The sequence below is a fragment of the Chiroxiphia lanceolata genome, chromosome 27, assembly GCF_009829145.1.
Source record: "Chiroxiphia lanceolata isolate bChiLan1 chromosome 27, bChiLan1.pri, whole genome shotgun sequence".
Lineage (NCBI taxonomy): Eukaryota > Metazoa > Chordata > Aves > Passeriformes > Pipridae > Chiroxiphia > Chiroxiphia lanceolata.
In genome coordinates, this window is record NC_045663.1 from 1,968,137 (window position 1) to 1,993,840 (window position 25,704).

The 25,704-nt window shown below is 57.0% G+C and overlaps 1 protein-coding gene across 2 annotated transcripts; it reads left to right on the forward strand.

Annotated features, from left to right (window-relative positions):
* The first annotated feature begins 3,955 nt into the window (after window positions 1–3,955).
* NRTN (neurturin) lies at window positions 3,956–20,563 on the forward strand. 2 transcript variants are annotated; one of them, XM_032712110.1, is made up of 3 exons: window positions 3,956–4,032; window positions 17,876–18,125; window positions 20,097–20,563. In XM_032712110.1, the coding sequence occupies exons 2-3, from the start codon at window positions 17,903–17,905 to the stop codon at window positions 20,543–20,545; spliced, it is 672 nt and encodes a 223-aa protein (XP_032568001.1). In that variant the 5' UTR covers window positions 3,956–4,032; window positions 17,876–17,902; the 3' UTR covers window positions 20,546–20,563. The 2 variants fall into 2 exon arrangements, with proteins under 2 accessions (XP_032568001.1, XP_032568002.1); XM_032712111.1 differs by lacking the exon at window positions 3,956–4,032 and adding an exon at window positions 11,146–11,242.
* The last annotated feature ends 5,141 nt before the right edge of the window (window positions 20,564–25,704 follow it).

Consider the following 25,704-nt stretch of genomic DNA (forward strand, 5'->3'; position numbering starts at 1 on the left):
GCAGGGACACGGGGACAGCCGGGATGCAGCAGCTCCCCTTCCCCCGTTCCTGCTTCACTTCCTCTCTTTGCCTTTTCCCGAGCTGTTTTCACACCATTTTGCCGCATTTTTATTTTTTTTTTCCCTCCAGCTTTTCCCAGACAGGACTCCCGGTATCCCGAGCCGTGCTGGAGTTTCACGGCCCATTAGGAGGCGGGAATGACGTTCCCATCGGCGGGGCTGTGAATGATGAGCAGCCTCGGGCTGGGCTGCAGCCTCCAGCAAGGGTGGGATCGCTCAGGATGCAGCTCTCCTGGACTTCCTGGGGTGCTGGGACCCCAATCCCTCTCCCAGGGGACCGTCCCTGCAGAGCTGAGGTGGGTGTTCGCCGCTCTCATTTTGGGGCAGCCCCTGAACCTCCTCGGCCCCTGGCACCGCTCAGCCCCCTCCCTAATTAATTCTGCAGACTCCACAGATGGATTTGATGAAAAACATCCCACAAAAAGCCAACGAACAAGTCACCAAGCAACACTGCGGCCTCTTTTAATGATATTTTCTTTGTGGTTTTGGGTTTGGAATATCTTCCTCTGAACCGAAGGAAGCAGCTGCCTCTTGGACTGGAACGATTCGACTTTATCCCTTCATTTTCTCTCATCCCTAAACGCTCAGTTCCGGCACTTGGGACTCGATGGGAGTTTGAAATTGGCCGTGGCAGAGGCTCTGACCTCTTCACTTGTCTCCTCCCTGCCATCCTCTGCCGCTGCTGCATCCACATCCCCAATTCCTTTGGGATTTATGAGGGGACAGTGCCCAGCTCATCCCACGTGTGGCTGTTTCCAGGGGCCACGGGGGGACCTGCTGCTGTCCCCAAGAGGGATTTATCTCATCCCAAGCTGGGGCACATCATTCACGTCCACCAGCACTTCCACCAGGTGCAACCTTGCCCTTGGATCCCTTTGGAAAGGTGTTTTATCCATCAGGATACATGGGAGCCAGCCCCAGGCACGCTCCTTCCCCTGGACCGTTCCAGCTCCTTCCAGTATGGTTGTATTTTATCTGTGGAGCTCTGTGAGGATTTTGTTCCGTCATCCTGGAATTTTTATGACTCCTTTGTGTGTATATAATGCGATTGCCCTGGAACAGAGGGAAATTAATCATCGTTCCTTTGCTGGTTTGCAGGAATTTTTAATGTCTCGTGCTTTCGTTCATCTGTCATGTCCAAATGTGGGGTCCACGGGCTATTTGACATTTCAAATGACTTAATTGCTTGGATTTTTCCCCCCCTGGTGTTTATGGACACTTGTTCCTCGTGGATTTTGTGTGTGACATTCCGTACCCTGGATTTGCCGGCTGGTCCCAATTTTTCGCTCCATCCCAGTGGTTCACAACATCCCCTTTTGATACCAGTCGTGCCTCTGATCTCCCTCATCTCCCACATGTTGGGAATGCCACCAGCCTGCAGCACGGCGCCAAAATCCTGGGAATCCAGGGCTGTTTATGGCTCTTTTGGGATGCTGTGTGAGGAACACGTCCGAGATGTCGCTGCACAGGGTCTGGTACCCAGACTGTGAGCAGGAAACACTGGGAGAGCAAAGGGGAATCTCCAGGATCTGCTCAGGGTCAGCCTGGAGACGGTTTAAATCCAGAGGGATCAAGGGGGGCTTGACTGGTCGAGAAGAGGCAGCCAAGCCAAATATGAGCGACTCCCAAACCTCCTCCAGGAGCCAGAGGCTCCCAGTTACACTCTGGATTTCGCTGTTTTGTGATTTTAAGGCAGGAGGTGCTGGTACCAACTCTGTTACAGAGACAACAGGCTGAGGTGTGGGGATCAGGGGACCTCCTGAGTTGGAAGGGACCCCAAGGATCGTCGAAGTCCGAGGGCAACCCCAAGAATCCCACCGTGACAACCAGCCAGGCTGAGATTTGGGCTCTTAGCAAACACCACAGGGTGGGTGGGAGCTACACCATGTCGCACATGTCATTAGGGAAACGTTAATTAGAGCGAGAGATGCAAATTGTCCCAGGCTGTGCTCCCTGAGCGCTCGGCACAGCCTTTGCTGTGGCTCCGGAATGGCTCCGACGCTTCCATGGGCACGTTTGCTCCCGCTCCATCGAGGCTGGTTCCCATTAAATCGTTTGTTTAGCAGCTACTGGGGTTTTGGCAGGACAGCTGCTGCCTTCTGTGGGTGGTGGAGCGGGAGGGGGTTGTGGGATGAAGCCAAGATGTGTCCAGGTGAACCTGTCGGAGAGGAGAGACCTCGCACCCGGCGCTGCTGCCCACCCTGCCCGTCCCACCAGCAGCACCCTGGGGGTCTCTGTGGCAGGGTCACCTCTGCAGCTCCTGCCAGGGCCGTGGGGACCCAGAGCAACCATGGGCCAGGCTCCCTAGAGCACTCCTGGAAAGGTCTGCCCATGGGCCAAGGTCATCCAGATCCCAGACCCCCCAGTGAACCCCTCCGGGCCCGACGTGTGCTAAAGAAAACAGTCCCAGCGTATTAATACTTGCAAAAACAAACACTGGGAAGATGGGAGAAGGAATGAGCCAGTCATTAAGGGAGCACTAAGTCTCTCCTCTCTAAACTCCAATCCCTCCCTTTCCTACAGCCATTGATTCCCTGGACATGCTGCACCAGGAGCAGCCTCTGGGAATGTGCCTGAGCAGGTCTGTCCCGGCCTGGCTTCTTTCAAAGGGGCACCTACACCCCTCCCAAAGCCAGATTTGCCTCTTTCTGGGGTCTCTTCAGCATCTCCACCACTCACATTGCAGAGCAACCTTCCTGCTTTCCAAGAGGGCAAAGCTGTGCTTGGGTGGGAGGGTGTGGAGAGGAGCCACAGCCAAGGCAGACGTGGCGTGGCCACGGGAGATGCTGCGGGATCAGCAGCTCCAGGAGCCTCCTGGGACCTCCTCAGCATTTCTCATGGAATCCTGGAAAGGTTTGAGTTGGAAGGGACCTTAAAGAGCATTTCTTCACCGAAAGGGTTGTCCAGCCCTGGCACAGGCTGCCCAGGGCAGGGGGATTTAAAGGCTGTGTAGATGTGGCACTTGGGGACGTGGGTTAGTGGTGGCCTTGGCAGTGCTGGGGGAACAGCTGGGAGTCAATGGTCTGTGAGGGCTTTTCCGAACTCAATGATTCTGTGATTCCATGAATCAAATCGAACAATTTGGTTCTCACACAGAAAGTGCAGGAGCACCCCTCATCTTCAGACAGCTCATTCCACGTGTCCACCAGCCTGGCCCAGCTTCCACCCTTCTCCAGCCTGTCCCATGCCCAGTGGTGATCCCACCGTGCTCCGGGGGCGTCCTCAGCCTGCAAAACCGGCGTGGGGAAAGCCCCGGTGGGAAACAAGAGACGGCTGTGCCAGAAAACCGCTGACAACCCCTGCCCAGCCCGGCTCGAGGGGGGGCTTCAATGATGCCCCCAATCACCATGGAAGGGATGTGCCCCCGGCCGGGGGCGTTGGTACCACCACTGGGAGGGATGTGCCCATGGCCAGGGGAGTTGGGCACCGCTGCCACGGGAGATTTGGGCACCGGGGCCGGGCTGCTCGCTGCCCCAGGTCCAGGGGCAGCACCGGGGGGGTCCAAAGGTGGGAAACCGGCGGAACGGGGCGATGCCGGGGGGGCAGCACCGAGGCTCCGGGGCAGCACCGGGACGTCTGGCTGCGCTCGGGCGGGGCGGGACCGGCACCGGGAGGGACCGGGGCGGCACCGGGAGGGACCGGGGCGGGGCCGGGCGGCCCCGTCGGCTCCGCTGCGAGAAGCAGCCGGTGCCTCCTCCGGGGGAGCCGCGGACTCGCTCGGCTGCGGGGCTCGGGCGGCAGCGGCACCGGCACCGGGCGGGGCGGGGGAACCGGCCGGCTCCAAACCCGCCTCCCGGCGCGGGGAGGAGGCGGTGGCCGAGTCCCCCCCGCCGCGCTCCAGCCGAGCCGAGCCGAGCCGTGCCAGACCCGCGCCGCTCCTCCGCCGCTCGCCCATGGCGACCCCCGGCCCCAAGCGTGCCCCGGGCCCGGCTCGGAGCCGCCGCTGAGCGCTGCCACCGGCCCGGCGTCCAGGTAAGCGGCCCCGGCTCGGGAGCGGCGGCCCCGGGGCACCTGCCCCGCGCCCGGGACGCTCCTGCCCCGCACCGCCGCTGCGGGACCGGGGGCGGCCCCGGGGGCGGCCCCGGGGGTCCCGGCGGAGCCTCTTTGCCCGCTCTCAGCGCCGCTGGTCATTTTCCCCTCCCGCCCGCAGCCGGCGGGTCGGGGATGCCACTGCCGAGCGGGGCAGAGCCGGGTCCTTCGGGGGGATGGAGGGAGCGGGGGGAGCCCGGCCCCGGTCCCCGCCACCCTGCCGGGGTCGGGGCGGCCTGAGCGGCGGCCGCAGGACTTTGCTTCATACTTGGAGCCCGTCCCGCCACGCAGGAACACAAACACGGCGCGGGACGGCTCCGGGCGCGGAGCGCTCGCAGGAGGGGGGAGATGGGTCCTGTCTAAATATTAGTTTAAGGAACGGAAGGATCGCCAGCCGGCATCTCCAACGCCGTCACCTTCCCCCAGCTCCGGCCGCGCCGCAGCGGTGACCGTCTCCAGAGCTCGGCTGGGGCTGGGGGGTGAATATCCCCCCATCCTCGAGGGAGGGAATTTCCCCCTCTCGCTGCGGCTTTAACAAAACAACCCAGACCTCGGGTGTCTTTATTGCACATATATGGTAGCTTGTAGCCGGCCCTGATTTAAATCCCATCGTTGCTTCGGGAGCCGATCCGCAATTAGGCGCTGGGTCAAGGGCACGGTTTATCCCAGCAGGGGAAGGGGTTGGCGGCTGTTGGAAGAGGCGTGTAAGTCCTGGATGTGTGCTGAGATCCCAGATCTAAAGCCAGGATCGTCAGTGGATCCCAAATCCAGCTTCTCGTGGTCGTGTGTGCTTCTGGATTTAATGGCAGAGGCAGCCGAGCTGGCGGCTGGCACAGGGCAGAGGAATCAAGCAGGGAAAAGGGGCGTCTCTGTGCCAAATTTTAGGAGGTGTGAGCGCCTGGGTTTGGGGTTTAACCTTTGGTTCAGACCCAAATCTCCCCGCTGCGGCGCTGACTCCGGGCTGCAGAGCCGAGCTGGCGATGCTGCACCCCGGGTTCGATCCGTGCCGTGCAGTGCCCCGCTGTGAGTGTCCTTGGTGTCACCACGCCGGCCACAGGCTCCGGGCTCGTCCTGCGCCTCCATCCCCGGCAGCTCCGGGACTGCTCTGGGGGCGAGAATTAGACTTTCCTGGTGCTACATCCCGAGTTTTTTCAGCAGCGCTGGATCTCGGAGAGCTCGCTCAGCCCCGGTCCAGCCCGTGTCCTGCCCGGAGGAAGGCGCGGAGGGGGTGTGGCGCATCCCGGCACCCCGGGAATGCCGAGCTGTCCCCTCCTCCTCTGCCATCAGCCCGTGAGTGGCTGCGGCTCTTTGGCAGCAAGATGTGGCACCAGGGCCAGGCTCCTCTGGGATTCGCGAGGGGAGAGCCCAGCACCTTCCAGGCCTCGTGTCTGGGCTGGAAATAACGGGAGCTGGTCGGGTTTGCTGTGGCACGGCCGGGGGGACACCCAGGCCCTGGCGCTGGGGGGGGTGGTGCTGGGCACTGCGTGGGCCTGGCTGTGGTGGCACTGGGTGCCCTCCCACGGCACAGCCATGAATCACATCACTCTTGGCCATCTCCCTCCTGGGGCTCCGTTGGGCGGCTCTTCCACGGCCGTGGGGTTGATTTGTACCTTTAGGGGACTACAAGGATGGGTCTAAGATCGGCAACATCCCCTTTTTGAGGTCGAGGTGCCCTAAAAGCCGCCCTACAGGTCGTGTGGCCAGAGCAGGTGTCACCTTGGCTGTCCCCAGCCCGGCACAGGCTGCTGTGGTGGCACTCAGCACACGGAGAGCCCTGTGTTCTTCCCAAGAGAGCCTCATCCTGTGCCGTGCTGAGCCAGGCTGTGCCCTCCCAGGGGTGGGTTTGGGGGGCACAAGGAGCCCACGGTTCCCTGTCGGTGTCCCCAGAGGGGCTGAGCCTCGGATAGAGGGAGATACCAAGGGGAGGGAGGGTCTTGGGACCCTGCGTGGGTGCCCATCACAGGTGTGGGCTTTACTGGTGTGGGTTTTTTTTTCTCTCCCTGGTCTAAGTCAAAGCACATGTGCACAGCTCTGCTTCCAGGACCCTTGCAAAGCCCAGCTTGGGCAGCACCATGTGGTCCCGCCCCGGAAGCTCCCGGGGCTCAGGATGACTGGGAAGGGGGTGAGGACCTGGGTACCACCCACCCCCTCTGCTCCCACCACACCCGGGGTGGTCCATGGGATGCTCCAGTCCCTCGGTCAAGGTGAGTCGTCTGCTCCAGCTCCACCATTATTACCTGGTTGAGCTGGAGAAACCCCACCCGAGCCAGCTTTTTTTCTGGGATTTGGCCAGTTTGGAGGAGTCTTTCCCCATTAAACTTGAAGGAGATGAGCAGAATCCCGAACTCTCCCCCTCCCGTGCCGGGGGCGGTGTGGGGATGCTCTCGTGCGAAGGAGCATCCCGGGATGCCTCGGAACGAAGCCGCCCCCCCTCCGCGCTCGCCCTGGGAAAGGGAAATGCCAGAAGCAGCTTCATTCCCGTCTCTTCTTCCTCACGAAACCCGAGAGGGGCTCACTTTGTGGCTCAGCATCCCAGAGCCTAAATTGAAACAATCTCTTCGCCGCCGCGTTGTTCCCCGAAGCGTTTCCTCCTCCCGCCGCCGTTCCGGGGCCGTGTCAGCGCCGTGTCAGCCCCTCGCGGGCGATGCCACTCTCATCAACGCCGCCCTTCCGAAGGGCTTTTCGTTCTGCTGCGACCGCATTTCATCTGTTTTCCCCTTCCTTTGAACTTCGTCCAAGCCCGGTGTCGATTTGGCTGCCGGGAGGGAGGCAGGGCAGCCCCGCCCGGCTCTCGCAGCGCTCCGAGGGGTCGGCATTCCCGCAGCAGGGGATATCCCGGGAGGGGGAAGTTCCTCCTTTAGCATCGCTCCCAGGCTGCAATAATCCGAAGCAGGAGTCGCGTTTTTCTCCCGTTCAGCAGCTCTTTTTTTTTTTTTTTTTTTTTTTTTTTGCAGAGGAGGGACCTGGCTGTGTGGTGCTTGGGACGGGGTGGTGAATCCCATCCTGGGCGCTGGGAATGGAGATAATTCATGAGCAGAGTCCTGGTTATGGAGCTCCAGGCTTTAGGGAGACCCCCCCCCAGTTTCATCTTGGCTTATTTTAGGCGTGAGGTGGTTGTAAACCCAGCCCTAATCCTTCCCAGGCAGAAAAACATGGCCCTGAAGGAGCCAAGTGAACACGAATTTTCAAAGCAAGGAAATAGGCTGGGATTTAGGGTTGGAGAGAGAAAACACCCATCCTTGGGGGCCCCTGGGGGCTGGGCAGGGCTGCCTGCAGGCCATGGCAGCTCCAGGGGCAGCTGGGCATCAGCTTTTGGTCAGGTCCTGGGGGTGGGAACCGACTTTGCTCCATCGTTGCACTCTCTGGGCCTCGCTGGTGATGCAGAGCTGCCCAGCCCGGGGGCTTCTGTGCAGCTTCTGGGGGCCTTTTTGCCTTTAATAATGTTGGTTTTGGCTGAAGAGCTGCCTGGCAGCTCGGGGTGTATTTATTGCTGGCTCTTGTCGCTCCCTGACCTTCCCCTATAAAACACCAGGGCCGTGGGACTTGGTGATGGCAGAGCCCTCAGACCTGGCACCCCAGGCAGCCTCGTGCTGAGCTCCCAAGGCAGAGCAGGGTCAAAATTCCAGATCCCTGTGGGATCCATCCCAGTGGTTGTTGTCCCTGAGCAGAGCAGGGTCAGCAAGCCAAAATCCCAAACCCTTGTGGGGTCCATCCCAGTGGTTGTTGTCTCTGAGCAGAGCAAGCCAAAATCCCAAACCCTTGTGGGGTCCATCCCAGTGTCCCCGAGCAGCTCTGCTGGGAATAACAGGCAGGGGATGATCCCAGCAAGGTGCTGGAGTGGATTTTTGGTTTTCCCTGGATTTTTCCCTCTCGGCTGCCTTCCCCACAGCAGGCAGCAACGCTGTGCCCTTGTGTAACACGGGAGGAGCAGGGACTAAATCCAGCCAAAACCTTGGATGGGAACCAAAGCACCTTCATCCCTCCAGCAGGCGCCACAACCCAGCCAGGGCCACCCACCCCATCCTTCCAGGGTGTCTCGGAGGAAGGACTTCCCTCTGATTTAACAGGGCAGCCTCTGCCTCTCTTCATTAAGTGGTGTTGGCTTATTAAAAGCACATTTTTGAGGCTTAGCAGCTCCACGGAGCCGTCTGGCAGGGACGGTGCCAGCGGCGCGCGGCGGGAGGACGCTCTGGGCGGCCCTGGCAGAGCCCAGCTGGGCTGGGCATCCCTTCAACCGGGGGAACAACCCTCCTGTTTGGTACCCAAGGGTGGTTTTGGGTGGGAAAAGGAGAGGATGGAAGGATCCAGCCGGGATTTGGGTGGTGGGAGCCCTCAGAGCGTGGACAGCTCGGGCTGTGCCCTGGCAAAGCGTCGCTCGGGGTGGGATCTTCCCAGGGAGGATGGATGGGCAGGAGAGGGGGGGGTCTGGCCCCACCTGTCTCCAGGAGCAGATGGTGGAATCAGGGAACGGTTTGGGTCGGAAAGGACCTTAAAGATCATCTCATTCTGCCCCCTGCCACAGGCAGGGACACCTTCCACTAGGCCAGGTTGCTCCAAGCCCCGTCCAGCCTGGCCTTGAGGTGGCTGCATTCCCACTGTGATGTTCTTTATGGCAGCACAGGGCAGGAGAAATGATCCCAACCTTTACCCACAGATCTGAACCGGACTCGTGGGAGGCTGCAGCTGGGCGAGGAGGGCAGTGTGGCCACAGCTCTCCCTGGGTGGGATCAGAGGGGAAACTCAGCTTTTTTGGAACCCCTGTGACTCTTCCCTGTGGAAAACCTCTCATCCCTGAGCCACCCCAGCTGTTTTTCCCTGCAGTGACAGGAAAGCTCGGGGGACACGATGCTGCTGTGTCGATGTGTGAAGGTCCATCCCATCACCACCAGCCCTCTTTTATCCCAAATTTTGAGCTCCCCCCACCTAAAATCCCCATTCCCTGTTGCTGTCCCGGGAGGAATTCCTCCCTTGCTGGCTGTGGAGCGGCTCTAAGTGGTTCAATATGTTGGCAGTTGCCGCTGGAGTGGGACAGTAAACGCTAATGGGATCTCAGCCTGTGCTCCGTCCCAAACCCGCTGGAAGGGGTTTAGTGCAAATTGGATTTGCAAACCTCGCTCGGGTCTCTCTGCCCTCGGCAAAGCTCCGTAATCCCCGGCGGGAGCCTGGACAAGCCGGCTCCTTCCGTGCCACAAGGAATCTGGTATCCACGGGGAGGAGAGGAGGGAATTCCCAGTGCTGGGCATCACCTGTGCTTCTTGCTCGGGATGGTGTTGTGGGATGTGGATGGATGCTCATCCCTCAGGGAGCACCCGGGGGCTGGAACTCCCCCATCCCACCCCTGGCACGGCTCCTGCCTGGCTCACCCCGTCCTGCCAGCGGGAATGTTGGATTAGGGTGGGATCTGCTTCTCTAGGGGTGAAAATGGGAATTATCCCTGAAGGGATCGTGCCAGCACACTTGGGACATGTGGAAAAGGAGAGGTGGAACCCTGGAATTAATACATGGAAGTCCTTCAAGCTCAACTGTGCTCCCGGGGTGTTTTTCCAAAGGGGAAACTGAGGAATGTTATGGCACAGTGACCCTGCTCCTGGGGTGTTCTTCCAAAGGGGGAACTGAGGAATGCTGTGGCACAGTGGAAAATGGGGATTTTGGGGGGGGCTGGAGCGTGTTGTGACACCGCAAAGATGGAAAACCCCACAAATCAGGGAAGGGGCAAGCGGCCACAGCCACAGTGTGGGGTTGATACTGTTCTCCCAACCCTCTTCCCCTGCTGCCTCTGCCTTGTCTTCCCCTCCTGGATCCCACCAAGGGCTTTTCCTTTCTTGGGAAAACGGGAGTTTTTGCCCCCCAGATACCAGCGGTGTCGAAAGGGGGGCCCAGAGCAAAGCACATCTGGGGCCTGGGCTCCGTCCCGCTGCCAAAATTTGAGCTTTTAACCCTCTTTCCCCAGGCACTGGGATTGTTCAAACAAGCCCCAGTAATTAGTTTCCTCTGACAAACCGCCCCTTTTTGGCATCAGGAGGTTATTTAGCACGGGGGGGGGGTCGGATGCAAAAATAATTGACGTTCAGAGTTTGGGTTTTGGCACGAGAGGGAAAATCTGGGCTGGTGAAACATCCCCGGGGGGTGGAGAAGGACAACACAGCAGCACCCAGGGGCACCTGGCAGTGGGTGGGGGGTCTTTGGCTGGTGTTATCCCTGATTTCCTGCACGTCTCCATAAACCAGCCTGGCTTGGGAGGGATCCCGAGCCACGTATTTTTATTTTCCAGGCCCACCAGCAAATGGGATCTGTCTGCAGGGGGGGGTTTCTTGCAGGGTGTTCCCACCTTGTTCCCTGTCCTGGTGTTAATTCCCACTCTCTGCTCCCGCCTTGAATCATTTTGATATCAATTAATCTCTAATTACTCACCTTCTTCCCATAAAGGGCTGCTCCTGCTGCTGCTTAGACCTGATGGAATCGGCTTAGGGAGGTTTTTGGGTTGCTGCAGCCGAGGTGACCTTGGTGGAGCTGTCACACCTTGTCACACCTTGTCAGGGTCGGTGGGGACACGGAGCCACCTCATCCCCCCCCACCCAGAGACCACAATTCGGGGACCAAAATTTGGGGACCACCAGCAGAGACCACGACCTCGGATCTCACACCACCCACCTCCACCCAGAGAGGATTTTTAAATATTTTGCTGCTTTCAGCTGGAAGAAGAATGAATATCCCCCCTCCCCAAAATGTGCTGTTTTCAAGGCTTTTCTCTCACAGCTGGAGGGTCAGGGGGGCTGGGGGTGCAGGGCTCGGCCAGGTGTCCCCAGGATGTCCCCAAGCCGGGCTGGGTGAGCCCTGCAGTGGGTTGTACTGCATCAAACCGGGCTTTTCTTTAACGCTGATTTAAATTTCAGCTGCGTTTCTGCCTCCGGCGTGTCCCGGAGAGAGTGACGGAGTGGGGAGGGGGGGGAAACCACGGGAAAGTGAGGATGGAGGGGAAGCAGCATCATTATTTGCCCTTGCAGGGATGGGCTAAGCCCAGCTGGGGCTGAACTGGTCCCAAACTGGTGCCAGGGGAGCAGAAATCACCGCGCTTGGCTCCGCATCCAGCGGGATTCCCTCCCCCGCCGGGCGCCCGCTGCGTATCCCGGTAATTAATGACAGGAAAGCCCAGGTGAGACCTCCAGGAAAGGAATCAAAGGCTCTGCTGCCGCTTTCCAGGGCACGGATGAATCCTGCTGGGACAGGGGCCTCCCCACAGCCCGGGGCACGCGCCGAATGGTGGGAATGGGAATGGGAATCCCGGGGGAGGGACGGGAGAGGGTGAGAGGGGTCAGACCATCCCCGTGGCCGTCTGGAGGATTCCTCGGAGAAATCCAGCCCCCAAACAGGGCTGAGTGGAGCTCCGGGGGGTGTGGGGAGAGGCAAGTGGGTTGTGGCTGTGGGGTGTCCGGGCTGGGGGCGCTGGTGGTGGGTTTTCCATCCCGGTGAGTTCGGCTCGTGCCCGTGCAAACCGGCCCGGCTCGGGGGGCAGGAGGGTGTCCCTGCCACGCAGGGGTGGCTCAAGGTGCCCCTTGGCCCTGGCACAGGTGGGGATTTTCCTGCCCTGTGCTCCTTTCCCAGGGGTTGAGGCTCCCTGTCTGGAGTGGAGCTGGAGTTGGGATCATGGGGCTTTTTCCCTCCTCATGCACTCACTCACTGTTGGAAGAGGAAAAGCCAACAGGGCAGCTCAGATCAGGGTTCGGGGCCTTTTTTTGCTCCCAACACTCCCTGTTCTCTCGCCAGTTTGGGCATTTTGGGGCTACTTTGGGCATCTGGGGGCTGGTTTGGAGTTGGGGCACCGACCTTCTCACTGCAGCTCTGGTATTCCCAGTGCAACATCCGTCCTGGCTGGGAGTGTTGGAGGGGTTCCATTCCAAAAAAATAATGTTAGGAGCTCGTGATTAGTTTCAGGGGAAGGTCTGAGGCAATTTTGGGTAAAGAATGAGGAAGTTTTGGGGAAGGTCCTAAGGGATTCTTGAGGAAGGTCTGTGGAAGTTTTGGGGAAGGTCTGAGGCAATTTTGGGGAAGGTCTGTGGAAGTTTTGAGGAAGCTCTGAGGAAGTTTTGAGGAAGCTCTGAGGAAGTTTTGAGGAAGGTCTGAGTAAGTTTTGGGGAAGGCCTGAGGCACTTCTGGGGAAGGTCTGAGGAAGTTTTGAGGATGGTCTGTGGAAGTTTTGGAGAAGGTCCGAGTCAGTTTTGGGGAAGGTCTGTGGAAGTTTTGAGGAAGCTCTGAGAAAGTTTTGAGGAAGCTCTTAGGAAGTTTTGAGGAAGGTCTGTGGAAGTTTTGGGGATGGCCTGAAGTTTTGGGAATGGTCTGTCCAGGTGGCCTCTCCACCACCCCCATCCCCTCCTCGACCATCCCACCACCCTCCGAGCAGGACCAGGCGTTGAACCGAAAACTGCTGCCGGAGGAGGAGCCGCTTTCCAGCAGCCCCTGGAGCTGCCACACCACCGTGAGCCTGGATGGAAATTGTTTAATTCCTGCGGGATGAGTCACGGGGAGCCGGGATTTCAAAGCCCGCTTGGCTCCCATGTAAGGCACTCAAATAAACAGAGTGTGGCAGGTGGAAGCTCTCTCTGATGTCCCGTCAAGGACTTGGTCTTTCCAAGTGTTTTGTGTTGCCAAAAATCCTTCAGCTCCATCCATTCTTGCCACGGCTGAGGCCGAGAGCTTGGAAAATAATGAATCAATGCCCGGAAACATGAATCGACGGAAAATTTATGGCACACTTGTAGTGTAATGTCTTTTGGGTTCCCTGCTTTTGAAGCATCAGCACTGAAGGGTTTTGGCGTCTCCTCCTTCCCCCCTGCAGCAAGGAGGATTTAGGGAGAAAGAATAAAGCTCCCCTTCCCCTCCCTCGTCTCAGTTTGAGGAGTCAGTGAATGGTGGAAAGAAATCGGAGGAGTCTGCTTGAAAAATTGGAAATGGGGGTGAGGAATGAGAGTGATGGGAAAGAGAGAGAGCATGGAAAAGTGAGGGGTGTTGGAGAACCCCGAGTGCTGCGTTTTGGTGGGCAGAAAATATCCTTGGGGCCGGAGTCGCCGGGTTTTGATTTATCTGGGAAAGGCAGTGGAAACACGGACACTTGGGAGTTTGGACACTTGGAAGGAAGGAAACTCCACCTGGAAGGGAGACTCGACTGATTTGGTTGTTTTTTGCTGAGCAGTGAGAGCGGTCGAGCCTTGGAAGTGTTTCCTGAGGGAAAACCTGAGGGTGGATTCGTTGGATTGGCCCCCTCGGAAGGACGGGAGGCACGAAGAGCTCGTGGAGGGTTTTGGGAATCAGATATCCACCTACTCCCCCCCAGACCAAGTGGTAGGAGTTGGCTGTGCTGCTGCTTTGTTGTTTTTCCTTAAGATTTCCAAGTCTTTGGGACACGGGGCAGGTTTTCCTCTGCCTGGGAAGCAGCGAGGGATGAGAGCAGGGCAGGTGATGCCAGAGGAGGTTCAGGAGGTTCCTGAGGGAGTGATTTCAGTGGCTTCTGCCAAACAGGGCAGGTTTTGGGGCTGTCCAGCCAGGAAGGGTCTCCTGTAGGATTGAGTTTCCCTCTTGGCAGCAGGCATGGCACGATCACATCCATGGATTATCAGGACAAGGCAGGAAAACAGGGAGCTTGCAGGCTGTTCTCCAGGAGAAAAGCTGAGCTCAAACTTTGGCCTTTCCTCAAGATTCCTGGGTCCCTCCCTGGGATCATGTGGCTGTGAGTGCCCAAACACACCAGGATTCAGCCCAAAAGCACCCTGTGGATCACGAGTGGTGTAACTGAGCCCTTGGAGCACATTCCAGTGCCCAAAGGGACTCCGGGAGAGCTGGAGAGGGACTTGGGACAAGGGATGGAAGGACAGGACGCAGGGAATGGCTTCAAAGTGAAAGAGGGGAAAATAATGTGGGATATTGGGAAGGAATTGTTGGCTGTGAAGGTGGTGAGGCCCTGGCATGGGTTGCCCAGAGAAGCTGTGGCTACCCCATCCCTGGAAGTGTCCAAAGCCAGGTCGGACAAGGCTGAGCTTTGCAGTCTGGGGCTTTTTAGAGCGAGAGGAACGCGGCGGCAAAGCCCGGAATGACTCCGCTGTTGTTGTTTTGCACGTTGGAACCGGGATTTTAAAGCCTTTCGAAAGGTCACAGGCGAGTGGGTGGGGGCCAGAATTCCTGGCTGCCGGAACAGGAGGCTTTTTTTTATGGGACGTGCAGCGAGGCTGAAACCACTCTCCTAAAATTTTATGGCCTTGCAACGGGCCAGAGGCCCCTTCCCAGGTGGCCGGATCGAGTGTCACGGCTCTGCTCCGTCACAGCCCTTTCCTGCCCAGGGGGCAAAGGGGGCTGAGCCCTCCCACCCCCAGGCCATGAAGGTTGAGCTCAGGGGGTTGTGTGTGACCCCATTGCTGGTTGCTCACCGTGGAATTCACCTCCTAAAATTCCCCAAACCGGCTGCTGGAAGCTGTTTGTCCCCCTGGAGAGCCAACGGCTCCTGTCCTACTCCATATGGGGTCCCTTCCCCACCTCCCAAACCTTCTCCTTCCCCCGAGGCTGCTGCTCCTTCACAAATCCTTCGTTTCCCTGAGTTTTGCCACCTGTCCAAGGACCAAGTGCAGTTTTCTTGGTCCTTCACCCTTTAGCCCCAATCCTGGGAACTGTTTGGTGAGTTCTCAGTGCCCGTTCCCTGCTCCTGCTCTTGTTTGCCAAGGAGAAACTGGGATTTAAGGCACCTAATTATCGTGGAATCATGGAATGGTTTGGGTTGGAAAGGACCTTGAATATCATCCAGTTCTACCCCTGCCATGGACAGGGACACCTTCTACTATCCTGGGTTGCTCCAAGCTCATCCAACCTGGCCTTGGACACTTCCAGGGATGGGGCAACCACAGCTTCTCTGGGCAACCTGTGCCAGGGCCTCCCCCACCCTCCCAGGGAGGAATTCCTTCCCAATATCCCATCTAACCCTGCCCTTTTCCTGTTGGAAGCCTTTTCCCCCTTGTCCCATCACCATTCCCACTATGTCCTATCATGATGATGAACGTAGATGTGAACACATTCAACATCCTCCATCACCCTCCAACATCCTCCATCATCCTCCATCATCCTCCATCACCCTCCAACATCCTCCATCATCCTCCATCATCCTCCAACATCCTCCATCATTCTCCATCATATTCCAACATCCTCCATCATCCTCCATCTTCCATCATCCTTCAACATCCTTCATCATCCCTCATCATATTCCAGCATCCTCCATCACCCTCCAACATCCTCTCCATCATCCTCCATCATCCTCCATCATCCTCCATCATCCTCCATCACCCTCCATCATCCTCCATCATCCTCCACCACCCTCCATCATCCTCCATCACCCTCCATCACCCTCCATCATCCTCCAACATCCTCCAACATCCTCCATCATCCTCCATCATCCTCCATCATCCTCCATCATCCTCCACCATTCTCCAACATCCTCCATCATCCTGCAACATCCTTCATCATCCTCCACCATCCTCATCATCATCTCCCATCATCCCCCATCATCCTCCATCACCCTCCAACATCTTCCATCATCCTCCAACATCCCCCATCATCCTCCATCATCCTCCAACACCCTCCATCACTCTCCTGCAGGATGAGGACCCCAACTCTTCCTTGTCTCCACGGGATGGGAATCAGCAGCAGGCAGGGCTGGCACCATCCCCCTCTGGTGCTCCCAGTGCTCCCACCAGCCTCTCCCAGCTCCCATCCCGCTCCGGTGCTTATCACCGCGGTGTCTCGGACCCGTTGGGATTCCATCCTCTTTCCTCCTTATATGGCCAAACTATTCTTTTTCCTATCTTGGCGTTGTTTATAGCCCAGCTGAAAATATTTAGGCTCTGGCTGGATTCTACAATTGCCCCATAACCCACGGGGTATCTGATTCCTGGTAGTTAACATGGAATTATCTGCATCCCATAAAACCGAGGGATGTGGCCGTGAGGGGGGTGTTTGTTTTCTGCAACAAAAATAAGAGCAAACGTGCCAAATCCCAAATTAAAACAAACATTTCCCCCCCTCCAGTAAATTATATTTGACCAATATTGTGAAATTGAGATTGCTGGGGTTTTTTTCCCTTTCTCCTTTTTTTTTTTTCCTTCTCTCCCTCTTTTTTTTTTTTTTTTTTAATTACCCCCTTTGGAAAATTTTATTTGCAAAGGAAAAATATTTGGAGTTTGAAACAAAAAAAAAAAATAGGGGCCACGAGGCAACTGGGAGTCCGTGCTGCTTCCCAGAGCCTGGTTTTGATGGGATTTCATGGCTCAGAGCCCAGGGATGGGAGCACAGGTCCCATTCCCCCACTGCAGTATCAGTGGGAAAATCCCGCCAGGTCCAACCTGCTCGGGATGGAGATTATGGAATGGTGGAAGGGGAGAGCCCAGCTGACCTTGAGGGACACGCCAGAGGGATTTGGGGTGGGATTTGTGCTTTGGGAAGCTGCTGGGCTGTGGCTCTGGGTGGTCAGCACGACCAAGGGTCCCAGTCCCACTGCTGGGATGCTCCACCCCTCCTGGTCATTTTTCCTGAGGTTTCCATGGTTTTGGCTGGTTTTGGTGGAGCTGCCATGTCAGTGCTGCCCATGGGGAGGGATCTGGGCTCTGGTTGCACCTCTGGGTGAGGGGATGACAGGAGGGGATTCCTGGTGCTGGTGGAAGGACAGGGACATCAAACCACACCAGAGCAGGGTGAAGGAGGGGGAGATGGAGCTGGGGGCTCCTCCCAGGGGAACTTCCCCGTGGAAAAGGTCTCACAGGCTGGGGGGGCATCAGTTTGCCTGTCCCTGTCCCTTCCCACTGTGATACTGGCCCCCGGTGCGAGGAAACCTGGATGGAGGGAGGGGATGTGTGTGGTGGGGAGGGGCTGGATGAGGCCACCACCTCGTCCCCATTGGTGCCACACTGTGCCCCTTGCCACTGCCTTGTCTGCACTGGTGCCACCTTGACCCTATTGCCATCACCCTGACCCTATTGCCACCACCCTGAACCTGTTTCCATCACCTTGACCCCAATTCCATCACCTTGACCCCATTTCCATCCCTTAACTCTGTTGCTGGCACCCTGACCCTATTGCCATCACCTTGATCCTATTTCCATCAACTTGACCCCATTTCCATGACCTTCTCCCTGTTTCCATCACCTTGACCCCAATTCCATCACCTTGACCCCATTTCCATCACCTTGACCCTATTGCCATTACCTTGACCCCAATTCCATCATGTTGGCCCCATTTCCATCCCCTTGTCCCCACTGGTGCCACCTTGTCCCCATTTCCATCCCCTTGTCCCCATTTCCATCCCCTCCTCCCCATTTCCATCACCTTGTCCCCATTGGTACCACCTTATCCCCATTTCCATCCCCTTGTCCCCATTTCCATCCCCTTGTCCTCATTGATGCCACCTCATCCCCATTTCTATCCCATTGTCCCCATTGGTGTCACCTTGTCCCCGTTTCCATCCCCTTCTCCCCATTTCCATCCCCTTGTCCCCACTGGTGCCACCTCACCCCAGTTGCCACCATCCCCCCAGACCTCCCTTGCCCACCACAGCCAGTGTTCCAACACATCCCTGGGCTCCTCCATGCCTCAGTTTCCCTCTCCCAACACCAGCCCAACCTCAGGACGGCGGCGGGGAAGGAACCGGAGCCGAGGGGACGCCGGTGATCCCACGGGACACGGGGAAGGAGGGACAGGGAATTGGGGTGGGGGGGCGAGGGCCGCATAATAAGGATTTTTTTTTTGGCCTGTTTTGCAGAGCTCCAATGTCCTGACTCGCTCTAAGATGAGGGTATGGAAGTTTGCAGCCATCGCATCGATGCTCCTCAGCTCCATGTTGTCCATCTTAGTTTGTAGAGACATGTTCAGCGGAAGCCGGGAACACGGCCCCTTGTCTTCCTCACAGGCATCTTCCTCCTCCTCCTCCTCCTCCTCCTCCTCCTCACTGCCAGCAGCTCCACGGAGATCCCCACGGGCCCTGCAACGCCCCGGCTCTCTGCTCTCCCAGTGTAAGCTCCTGCAGCCCCATCCCGGGCTCATTGCCCCCCCCCGATCCCACAGCTTTCCCTCAAAACCCCCGTTGGGTTATTCCCCACCACCCAAACATCCCCTTTGCCAGGATTTAGATCCTTAAACAGGATTTAATTTTGGGGCAACAGGACACCAAACCTTGGTGTGAACAGCTCTGTGCGGAGGGGAACCCAAACATCTCATCTTGCTGCAGAGAAGCTGCTTCTTTTTTTTTTTTTTAATTTTTTTTTTTTTGGCTCCAAATGGCTTTTTTTGGGAAATTCTTTTTTTTTATTATTATTATTGTTATTATTTCCGTGCTATTTTTTACAAATGGAAAATGTCAAACAGGAGCTGAGGGCGAGGGGACCGGCAGCGGCTCCCCCTCCGCTCCCTGAGGGGGTTGGAAACCTCCACGTGTTTGTTTGGATTCCAAAACCAGAGGAACAGCTTTTTTTTTTTTTTTTTTTGGGGTGGAAATTTGGAAATCGATGACAAGCTGTCAAGTCGCGTTTTCCTCTGCCTTCCCTGCGCCTCCCGCGGAGCTGAGCTGGATTAGAGCCTGGATTTAGGGTTGGGACAAAGGGATGTGGGTGTTGGCAGCAGTGATTGGGGACAGTTTGTGTGTTGGCTGCTGGTCTTGGGGTTTTGGGGGGCCACCCCAGGCCAGAGTGAAATGGTTCAGATGTGAAATTTGTTGGTGTTTCTCCCCAAATCCACCTGCCCCGAGGGATCTCCATGCTGGGAGTCATCCTCCCAACCCCAGGGAATTTCCACCTTGGGGGATGTCCTCCCACCTCAAGGAACTTTTATCCTGGGGGATGTTGTCCCATCTCAGAGGATCTCTGTCCTGGGGGACATCCATCCACCCCAAGGGAGCTCCATCCTAGGGAATGTCCACCCACCCCAGGGAATCTCCATCCTGGAGAATCCTGAGATCCTCATCCTGAGATCCTGGAGGATCCTGCCATCTCAGACAGCCCCTCATCCTGGGAGCATCCTCCCAACTTCAAGGACATCCTCCCACCCCAGGGGATCTCCATCCTGGGGGACATCCATCCACCCCAAAGGACCTCCATCCTGGAGGATCCCGAGATTCTCATCCATAGAGGATCCTCCCAGGCAGCCACCAGTAGGACTAGAGGGCTTGGTCTTAAGCTCTGCCAGGGGAGATTTAGGTTGGATATTAGGAAGAATTTCTTTCCAGAGAGGGTGCTCAGCCATTGGAATGGGCTGCCCAGGGAGGGAGTGGAGTCACCATCCCTGGAGGTTTTTAGGATGAGACTGGATGTGGCATCAGTACCATGGGCTGGGAACCACAGCGGGGTTGGATCAAGGGTTGGACTTGATGATCTCAGAGGTCTTTTCCAACCAGGCTGATTCTGGGATTCTGTGATCTCAGGTAACCTCCATCCAGGGGGTCATCCTCCCACCCCAGGAAACCTCCATCCTGAGGGAACATCCATTCATCCATCCATCCACCCCAAAGGACCTCTACCCTGGAGGATCCTGAGATCCTCATCCTCTGAGGATCCTCCCATCTCGGGTGACCTCCATCCTGAGGGACATCCACCCACCCCAAGGCGCCTCCATCCATGGAGGGGGTCACCGTCCCCTCCCAGGAAACCCCCATCCTGGGGGACATCCATCCATCCCAAAGGATCTCCACCCTGGAGGATCCTGAGATCCTCATCCCTAGAGGATCCTCCCTTCTCAGGTGACCTCCATCCTGGGGGACATCCACCCACCCCAAGGTACCTCCATCCAAGGATGGATCCTCATCCCTAGAGGATCCTCCCATCTCAGGTCACCTCCATCCTGCGGAACATCCACCCACCCCAAGCCCCCTCCATCCACAGTGGGGGGGTCATCCTCCCCTCCCAGGAAACCCCCATCCAACACCCCCCATCCAACACCCACCCCTCCAGGGGTATCCCCCCGCCCTCTAACCCCTCTCCCTTCCCTTGCAGACAGCAGCCTGCTGGAGAGCTACACCGAGGGCGAGATCCGCCAGCTCGTCTCGGCGCTGGTGGAGCGCTACAGCCAGGCCATGAACTCGGGGGGCCACGAGCTGCCGCTCTTCCCGCGGGCCGGCAGCCGCCGCAAGCGCGCCCGGGCCCGCCACAAACCCTGCGAGCTGCGGGAGCTGGAGGTGAGCGTCAGCGAGCTGGGCCTGGGCTACGAGTCAGACGAGACGGTGCTTTTCCGCTACTGCAGCGGCACCTGCGAGGCCGCCGTGCGCAGCTACGACCTGTCGCTGAAGAGCATGAGGAGCCGCCGCAGGATCCGCCGGGAGAAGGTGAGGGCCAGGCCCTGCTGTCGCCCGCTGGCCTACGACGACGACGTGTCCTTCCTGGACGCCTACAACCGCTACTACACCGTCAACGAGCTCTCGGCCAAGGCGTGCGGCTGCGTGTGAGGGGAGAGGGAGGGAAGAGGCGACGCCCCAGCGCCAGAACCTCGCCGGGCCGATGGCGGGAAGAGCGGGATGGAGGCCAGAGTGCCTGGAGGAGGAGGGACTGAGCCGCTGGCGCATCCCAAGAACTAGAGACACGGTGGAGGTTGTCGGAGCGGTGACGGCTGCCTGGGGCTGTTGTCCCCCCCTTGGAGTGTCCCAGGGGTCCTTGTGAGCCCCTCCGGGGGTGGCCCAGGGGTCCCTGTGGCCCCCCTCCCAGAGGTGACAGCGGGTGTGTGGCGTGCACGGGACACGTCCTGCGCTCGGGGTTACGTGTCACCCGTGTCGCACCCGCCAGTCGTGTCAGCTGCCCGAGGGTGTGGGGGTCACAAGGTGGGTGACCCCTGCACGGGGATGGTCCCCATGTGCCAGGGGTTCCGTGTCGGGTGTGTGGCACACACCGGTGCTGTGATGGTGAGCAGGGGTTGGTGTGGGGGTGTTGCTGCACGTGGAGTGGGGCCGGTGGTGTGTGGGGCTGGATGGGGTGTGCTGCACACACAGCGAGTGTTTTGGGGTGTCCAGCACTCACAGTGAGTGTTTTGGGGTGTCCAGCACTCACAAGTGAGTGTTTTGGGGTGTGCTGAACACACAGGATGTATAGGGTGTGCTGTACACGTGTGTTTTGGGGGGTGCAGCACACACAGTGTGTTTTGGGGTGTGCTGAACACACACTGTGCGTTTTGGGGTGTACTGAACACACAGTGTGTGTTTTAGGGGGTGCAGCACACACAGCAAGTATTTTGGGGTGTCCAGCACAGACAGAGAGTGTTTTGGGGTGTGCTGAACACACAGGGTGCGTTATAGGGTGTGCTGTTATAGGGTGTGCTGTTATAGGGTGTGCTGTTATAGGGTGTGTGTTTTGGGGAGTGCAGCACACACAGTGTGTGTTTTAGGGGGCACTGAACACACAGAGTGTGTTACAGGGTGTGCTGTTAGAGGGTGTGTGTTTTGGGGGGTGCAGCACACACAGTGAATGTTTTGGGGTGTCCAGCACACACAGTGAATGTTTTGGGGTGTGCAGCACACACACAGTGTGTTTTGGGGTGTGCTGAACACACAGGGTGTGTTATAGGATGTGCTGTTATAGGGTGGGTGTTTTGGGGGGTGCAGCACACACAGTGTGTGTTTTAGGGGGTGCAGCATACACAGTGTTTTGGGATGTGCTGAACACACAGGGTGTGTTATAGGATGTGCTGTTATAGGGTGTGTGTTTTGGGGGGTGCAGCACACACAGTGTGTGTTTTAGGGGGTGCAGCATACACAGTGTTTTGGGGTGTGCTGCACACACACAGTGAGTGTTTTGGGGTGTGCTGAACACACAGGGTGTGTTATAGGATGTGCTGTTATAGGGTGTGTGTTTTGGGGGGTGCAACACACACAGTGAGTGTTTTGGGGTGCATTCCAGGTGTGTCACGCAGCTGCAGGTGCCCTGTGCCACCCCGGCTCAGGGGCTGAGCCCTGCACTTCGCATCCCCAGAGTTTTGTGACCTCCCTTCTCTGCCAGGGGCAATTCAGCCCCCCAAATCCCCCTGTTTGGGGGCACAAAAGCACGGGCGGTGGTTTGTGAGAGGCTCCGGCTCCGCTCCCCGCGCCCGCTCGTGCCCCTTTTGCCATCGTCTCATTCCCGCAGCCCCGGGGCTTTGCTTCTTAAAACTCGGGATAATCTGAATAACTGGATTAACCTCCCGTGCCCCCGCCACGGGCAGCTGGGCCGGAGCCCAGGGAGGTGACACGACCTCGCCGGGGCCACCAGCAGAGCGGTGGCACTTCCCGGCGCGGGCAGGAGCGTTCCTGGTTTGGCGTCTCCCAAAAATCCACTCTCAGCTCTTCCCGGGAGCGTCCCCCCAGCACCCGGAATGGTGCAGGAGAGGGAATTGGGGCCTGGCTCTGGCTCCCCTCGCATTTACAGCAGTGTCACTGCTGTTTACTCTGCGGGGAGATAAACGAGCCCGCAGACTTTCCCGTTCCCTGGGCAGGCTCGATTTGTTGCCTGGGATTGATGGGTTTTTTTTTTTCTCCCCTTGGCTCCCTTCCCAGAAAAAGCAAATCATAAACAGAAGGAGAATATTGGTGTCATGTCCTGGGCATTAACCAACGCCAGGGAAAACGTGTGCAGCCCCCCCCCGGAGTCACGGAGTCATCCCAGCTCCGGAGAAACAGGGGGAAAAATTCCATGTACCTTCATCCCCAGGTGGAGGAGGGTTTTGTGTCGGTGATCCCGGCAGCACAGGGATGGTGCTGCAGGATTTGGGGAAGCAGGGGAAGCATCCCAAGGATGGGATGGCATGGGGGACCTGTGTGTGACCGGCCACATTCCCGACCTCCACAAAGGGGCAGGATTTAGGGGATCAGGTTGGCATCCCCTGGGATGGGATGGGATGGGATGGGATGGGATGGGATGGGATGGGATGGGATGGGATGGGATGGGATGGGATGGGATGGGATGGGATGGGATGGGATGGAAGAAGCATCTCCTGCGTGCGAGCGGCCGCATTCCCCACCTCCACAACGAGCCAGGCTGGTGGGTCTTTTTTTTCTTTCCTTGCTTTTCATCCCAACGTGGCTCTTGGCTGAGTGGAGCCAGGATGCAGGGAAGGAATATAAACACCATCCTTCAGCGGGGCTGGCAGCCTGCACTCTGCAACACCGAGTTCTCCCTGCACTTTGGGAAAAGGAGGAGGCAGCCGAGGGGTGAACCTGCGTCCCGGGAATGGGAACGTGGCTGGAAAAGGAGATAAACCCCACACTGCAGGGTGTGTTTGTACCCCTGGGTTTAGCTGGAAAAGGAAAAAGTGGCACAAAACAATCAGCTGGAGGATGGGAACGGCAGCAGGGCAGCGGGAGCAGCTCCGGGCTTGCAGAGGATCAGCAGCTCAGTCCGGACTTTGAGGAAAAAAAGCACCCAAATCTAATAATAACAATAATAATAATAATAACGGGCCTCTCGAGGGCTTGGGCGCTTTCCAGGTCTCGCTGCCATAAAACTAAAATTAGTTTTGTTGCAGAAGCCTCCAGTAAAAAAAAAAAAAACAGCAAAAAAAAAAGGAACTGGAGCAATAAAGGCAGGGAAGGTGTTGTGGAAGCAGAGCAGGACCTGGCACCTCGCAGGAGGATTTGGAGCAGGAGCTGCCTCTGCTCGCAGGACCCTGTGCCCAAGGGACTGCTGGAGTGTTTGCACCCTGGTTTGGGACATTTTGGGGCAGAATTTAAGGATTTAGGGAGCCTTGCTTGGCAGGCACCCGGCCAAGGGTCCCTCCTCTCGCCAGGATGGTGGTGGGAGCAGCAGGAAGATGAGGGGACACGGGAGCAGGTGGAGAAGGCTCAGGGTGGGACATCTCCAAGCTGTCAACCCCCCTCCAGCTGCCCCATTCCCAGTAGAAATCCAGCTTGGAACCCCCAAAAGTTGGGAAGAAAAGCTGACTCAATTCAACAGTGTGTTAAACCAACAGGAATCACTCCAATCCATCATTTTTTGCTGGATTTCCCCCTGCTGGCACCAGAGGGGACATCCCCCCCTCTGCCACACGCTGCTCCTGATGCTCTTTTTTTTGGGAGCACAAAAAAAAGTCCCTGCTGGGGTCTTGGGGTGAGATGGGGTCTTTTGGTGTGGCCAAAAGGATGGATTCTGCTTCCGTGCCTTCCTCGGGGCTCCTCCGGCTCCGCCGGTGCCATCCCACGTCACTGCTCGGCCCTGGAAATGTGGTTCCAATAGGTTTTTCCCTAATGCTTTCCATTTCTCCAGCCCTCTCTGCTGTAATAGGAGCTGGAGCTGTCCAGAAGAATTTCTACAATGCAGAAAGGGGGGGGGGGGGGGAAAAAAAGATGGAAAATTCCCTCCTCAAAGCTGCAGCAGGATCTCATCCTGCTCCTTCCTCCTCCTCCCATGTGTTAGTTCATATTAATATTAATATTAATAATAATAATAATAACAACCCGTGTGCAACATCTGTCAGGGAGGATTTGGGGTTGGCTTTTGCCTCTCTGGAGCTGCAGCTTTGCTGTTCCCAGCCCGGGAGAGGAGGGGTTGGGAAAGGGGGAGGTTTGGAAACAGGAGGAGATGTTTTAAAATCGTGTGACAGAGCCGAGGATGAGTGTGGGGTTCTCCCAGCTCCAGGATCCCGCTGGGGAGGAGTTGTTTTCCCAGATTATCCAGGGGAATTGTGTTTTGGTGGTGTTTAAAGCTGTGGTTTTCTTCCCGTTGGAAAGAGGGAATGGGGTTGGGAAGAGGGAATGGGGCTGCCACGTGTTTCCCTCCTGGGCTCGGAGGGGAGGGGGGAGAAAAAGAAAAGGGGAGGGAAGGGAAATAAAAGGAAAAGAAGGATTAAAAGGGGGGAAGAGGAAAGAGGAAAAGGAAATAAAGTGAAAAGAAGGAAAGGGGGAAGAAAAAAGGGTGAAAAGGAAGAGGGAAAATAGGAAATGAAAGGAAGGAAAGATGGAAAGAAAAATGGGGTAAAGGGGAAAAGGGAAAAAGGAAAGAGGGGGGAAAAGAGGGAAAAGGGAAAAAAGGAAATGGAATGAAAGGAAGGAAAGGGGGAAAGAAAAATGAGGTAAAGGGGAAAAGGGGAAAGGGGGAAAAAGAGGGAAAAGGGAAAAAAGGAAATGGAATGAAAGGAAGGAAAGGGGGAAAGAAAAATGAGGTAAAGGGGAAAAGGGAAAAAGGAAAGAGGGGAAAAAGAGGGAAAAGGGAAAAAAGGAAATGGAATGAAAAGAAGAAAAAGGGGGAAGAAAAATAGGAAAAAAGCAAAAGAAGAAAAAAAAAGAAAAAAGGGGAAATGCAAAAAATGAAAGGGAAAAATGGCAGGAAAGGGAAAAGGGGGAAAAGAGAAAAAAGGGAAAAGGGGGGGGAAGAAAAAAGGGGAGAGAGGAAAAAGAGGAAAATAAAAAAGGGTTAAGAAAAAGGGAAAATGAAAAAAGGGAGGAAGGGGGAAAGGAGGAAAGGAAAAAGGGGGAAGGAAGAAAGGGTTAAGAAAAAAAAGGAAATGAAAAGAAGGGGGAAAGGAGGAAGAAGGAAAAAGGGGGAAATGCAAAAAAGGGGAAAAGGATGAAAGGGAAAAAAGAAAAAGGGGAAAATAAAAAAGGGAGAGAAAGAAAAAGGGGGAAATGCAAAAAGGAAAAAGGATGAA

What these genes read in the sequence shown, in the direction of transcription:
- NRTN (XM_032712110.1), top strand. Translation starts at nt 17,903, where the DNA reads ATGAGGGTATGGAAGTTTGCAGCCATCGCATCGATGCTCCTCAGCTCC. An exon ending in CGGCTCTCTGCTCTCCCAGT is followed by an intron (nt 18,126 to 20,096) that starts GTAAGCTCCTGC and finishes CTTCCCTTGCAG; the next exon opens with ACAGCAGCCTGCTGGAGAGC.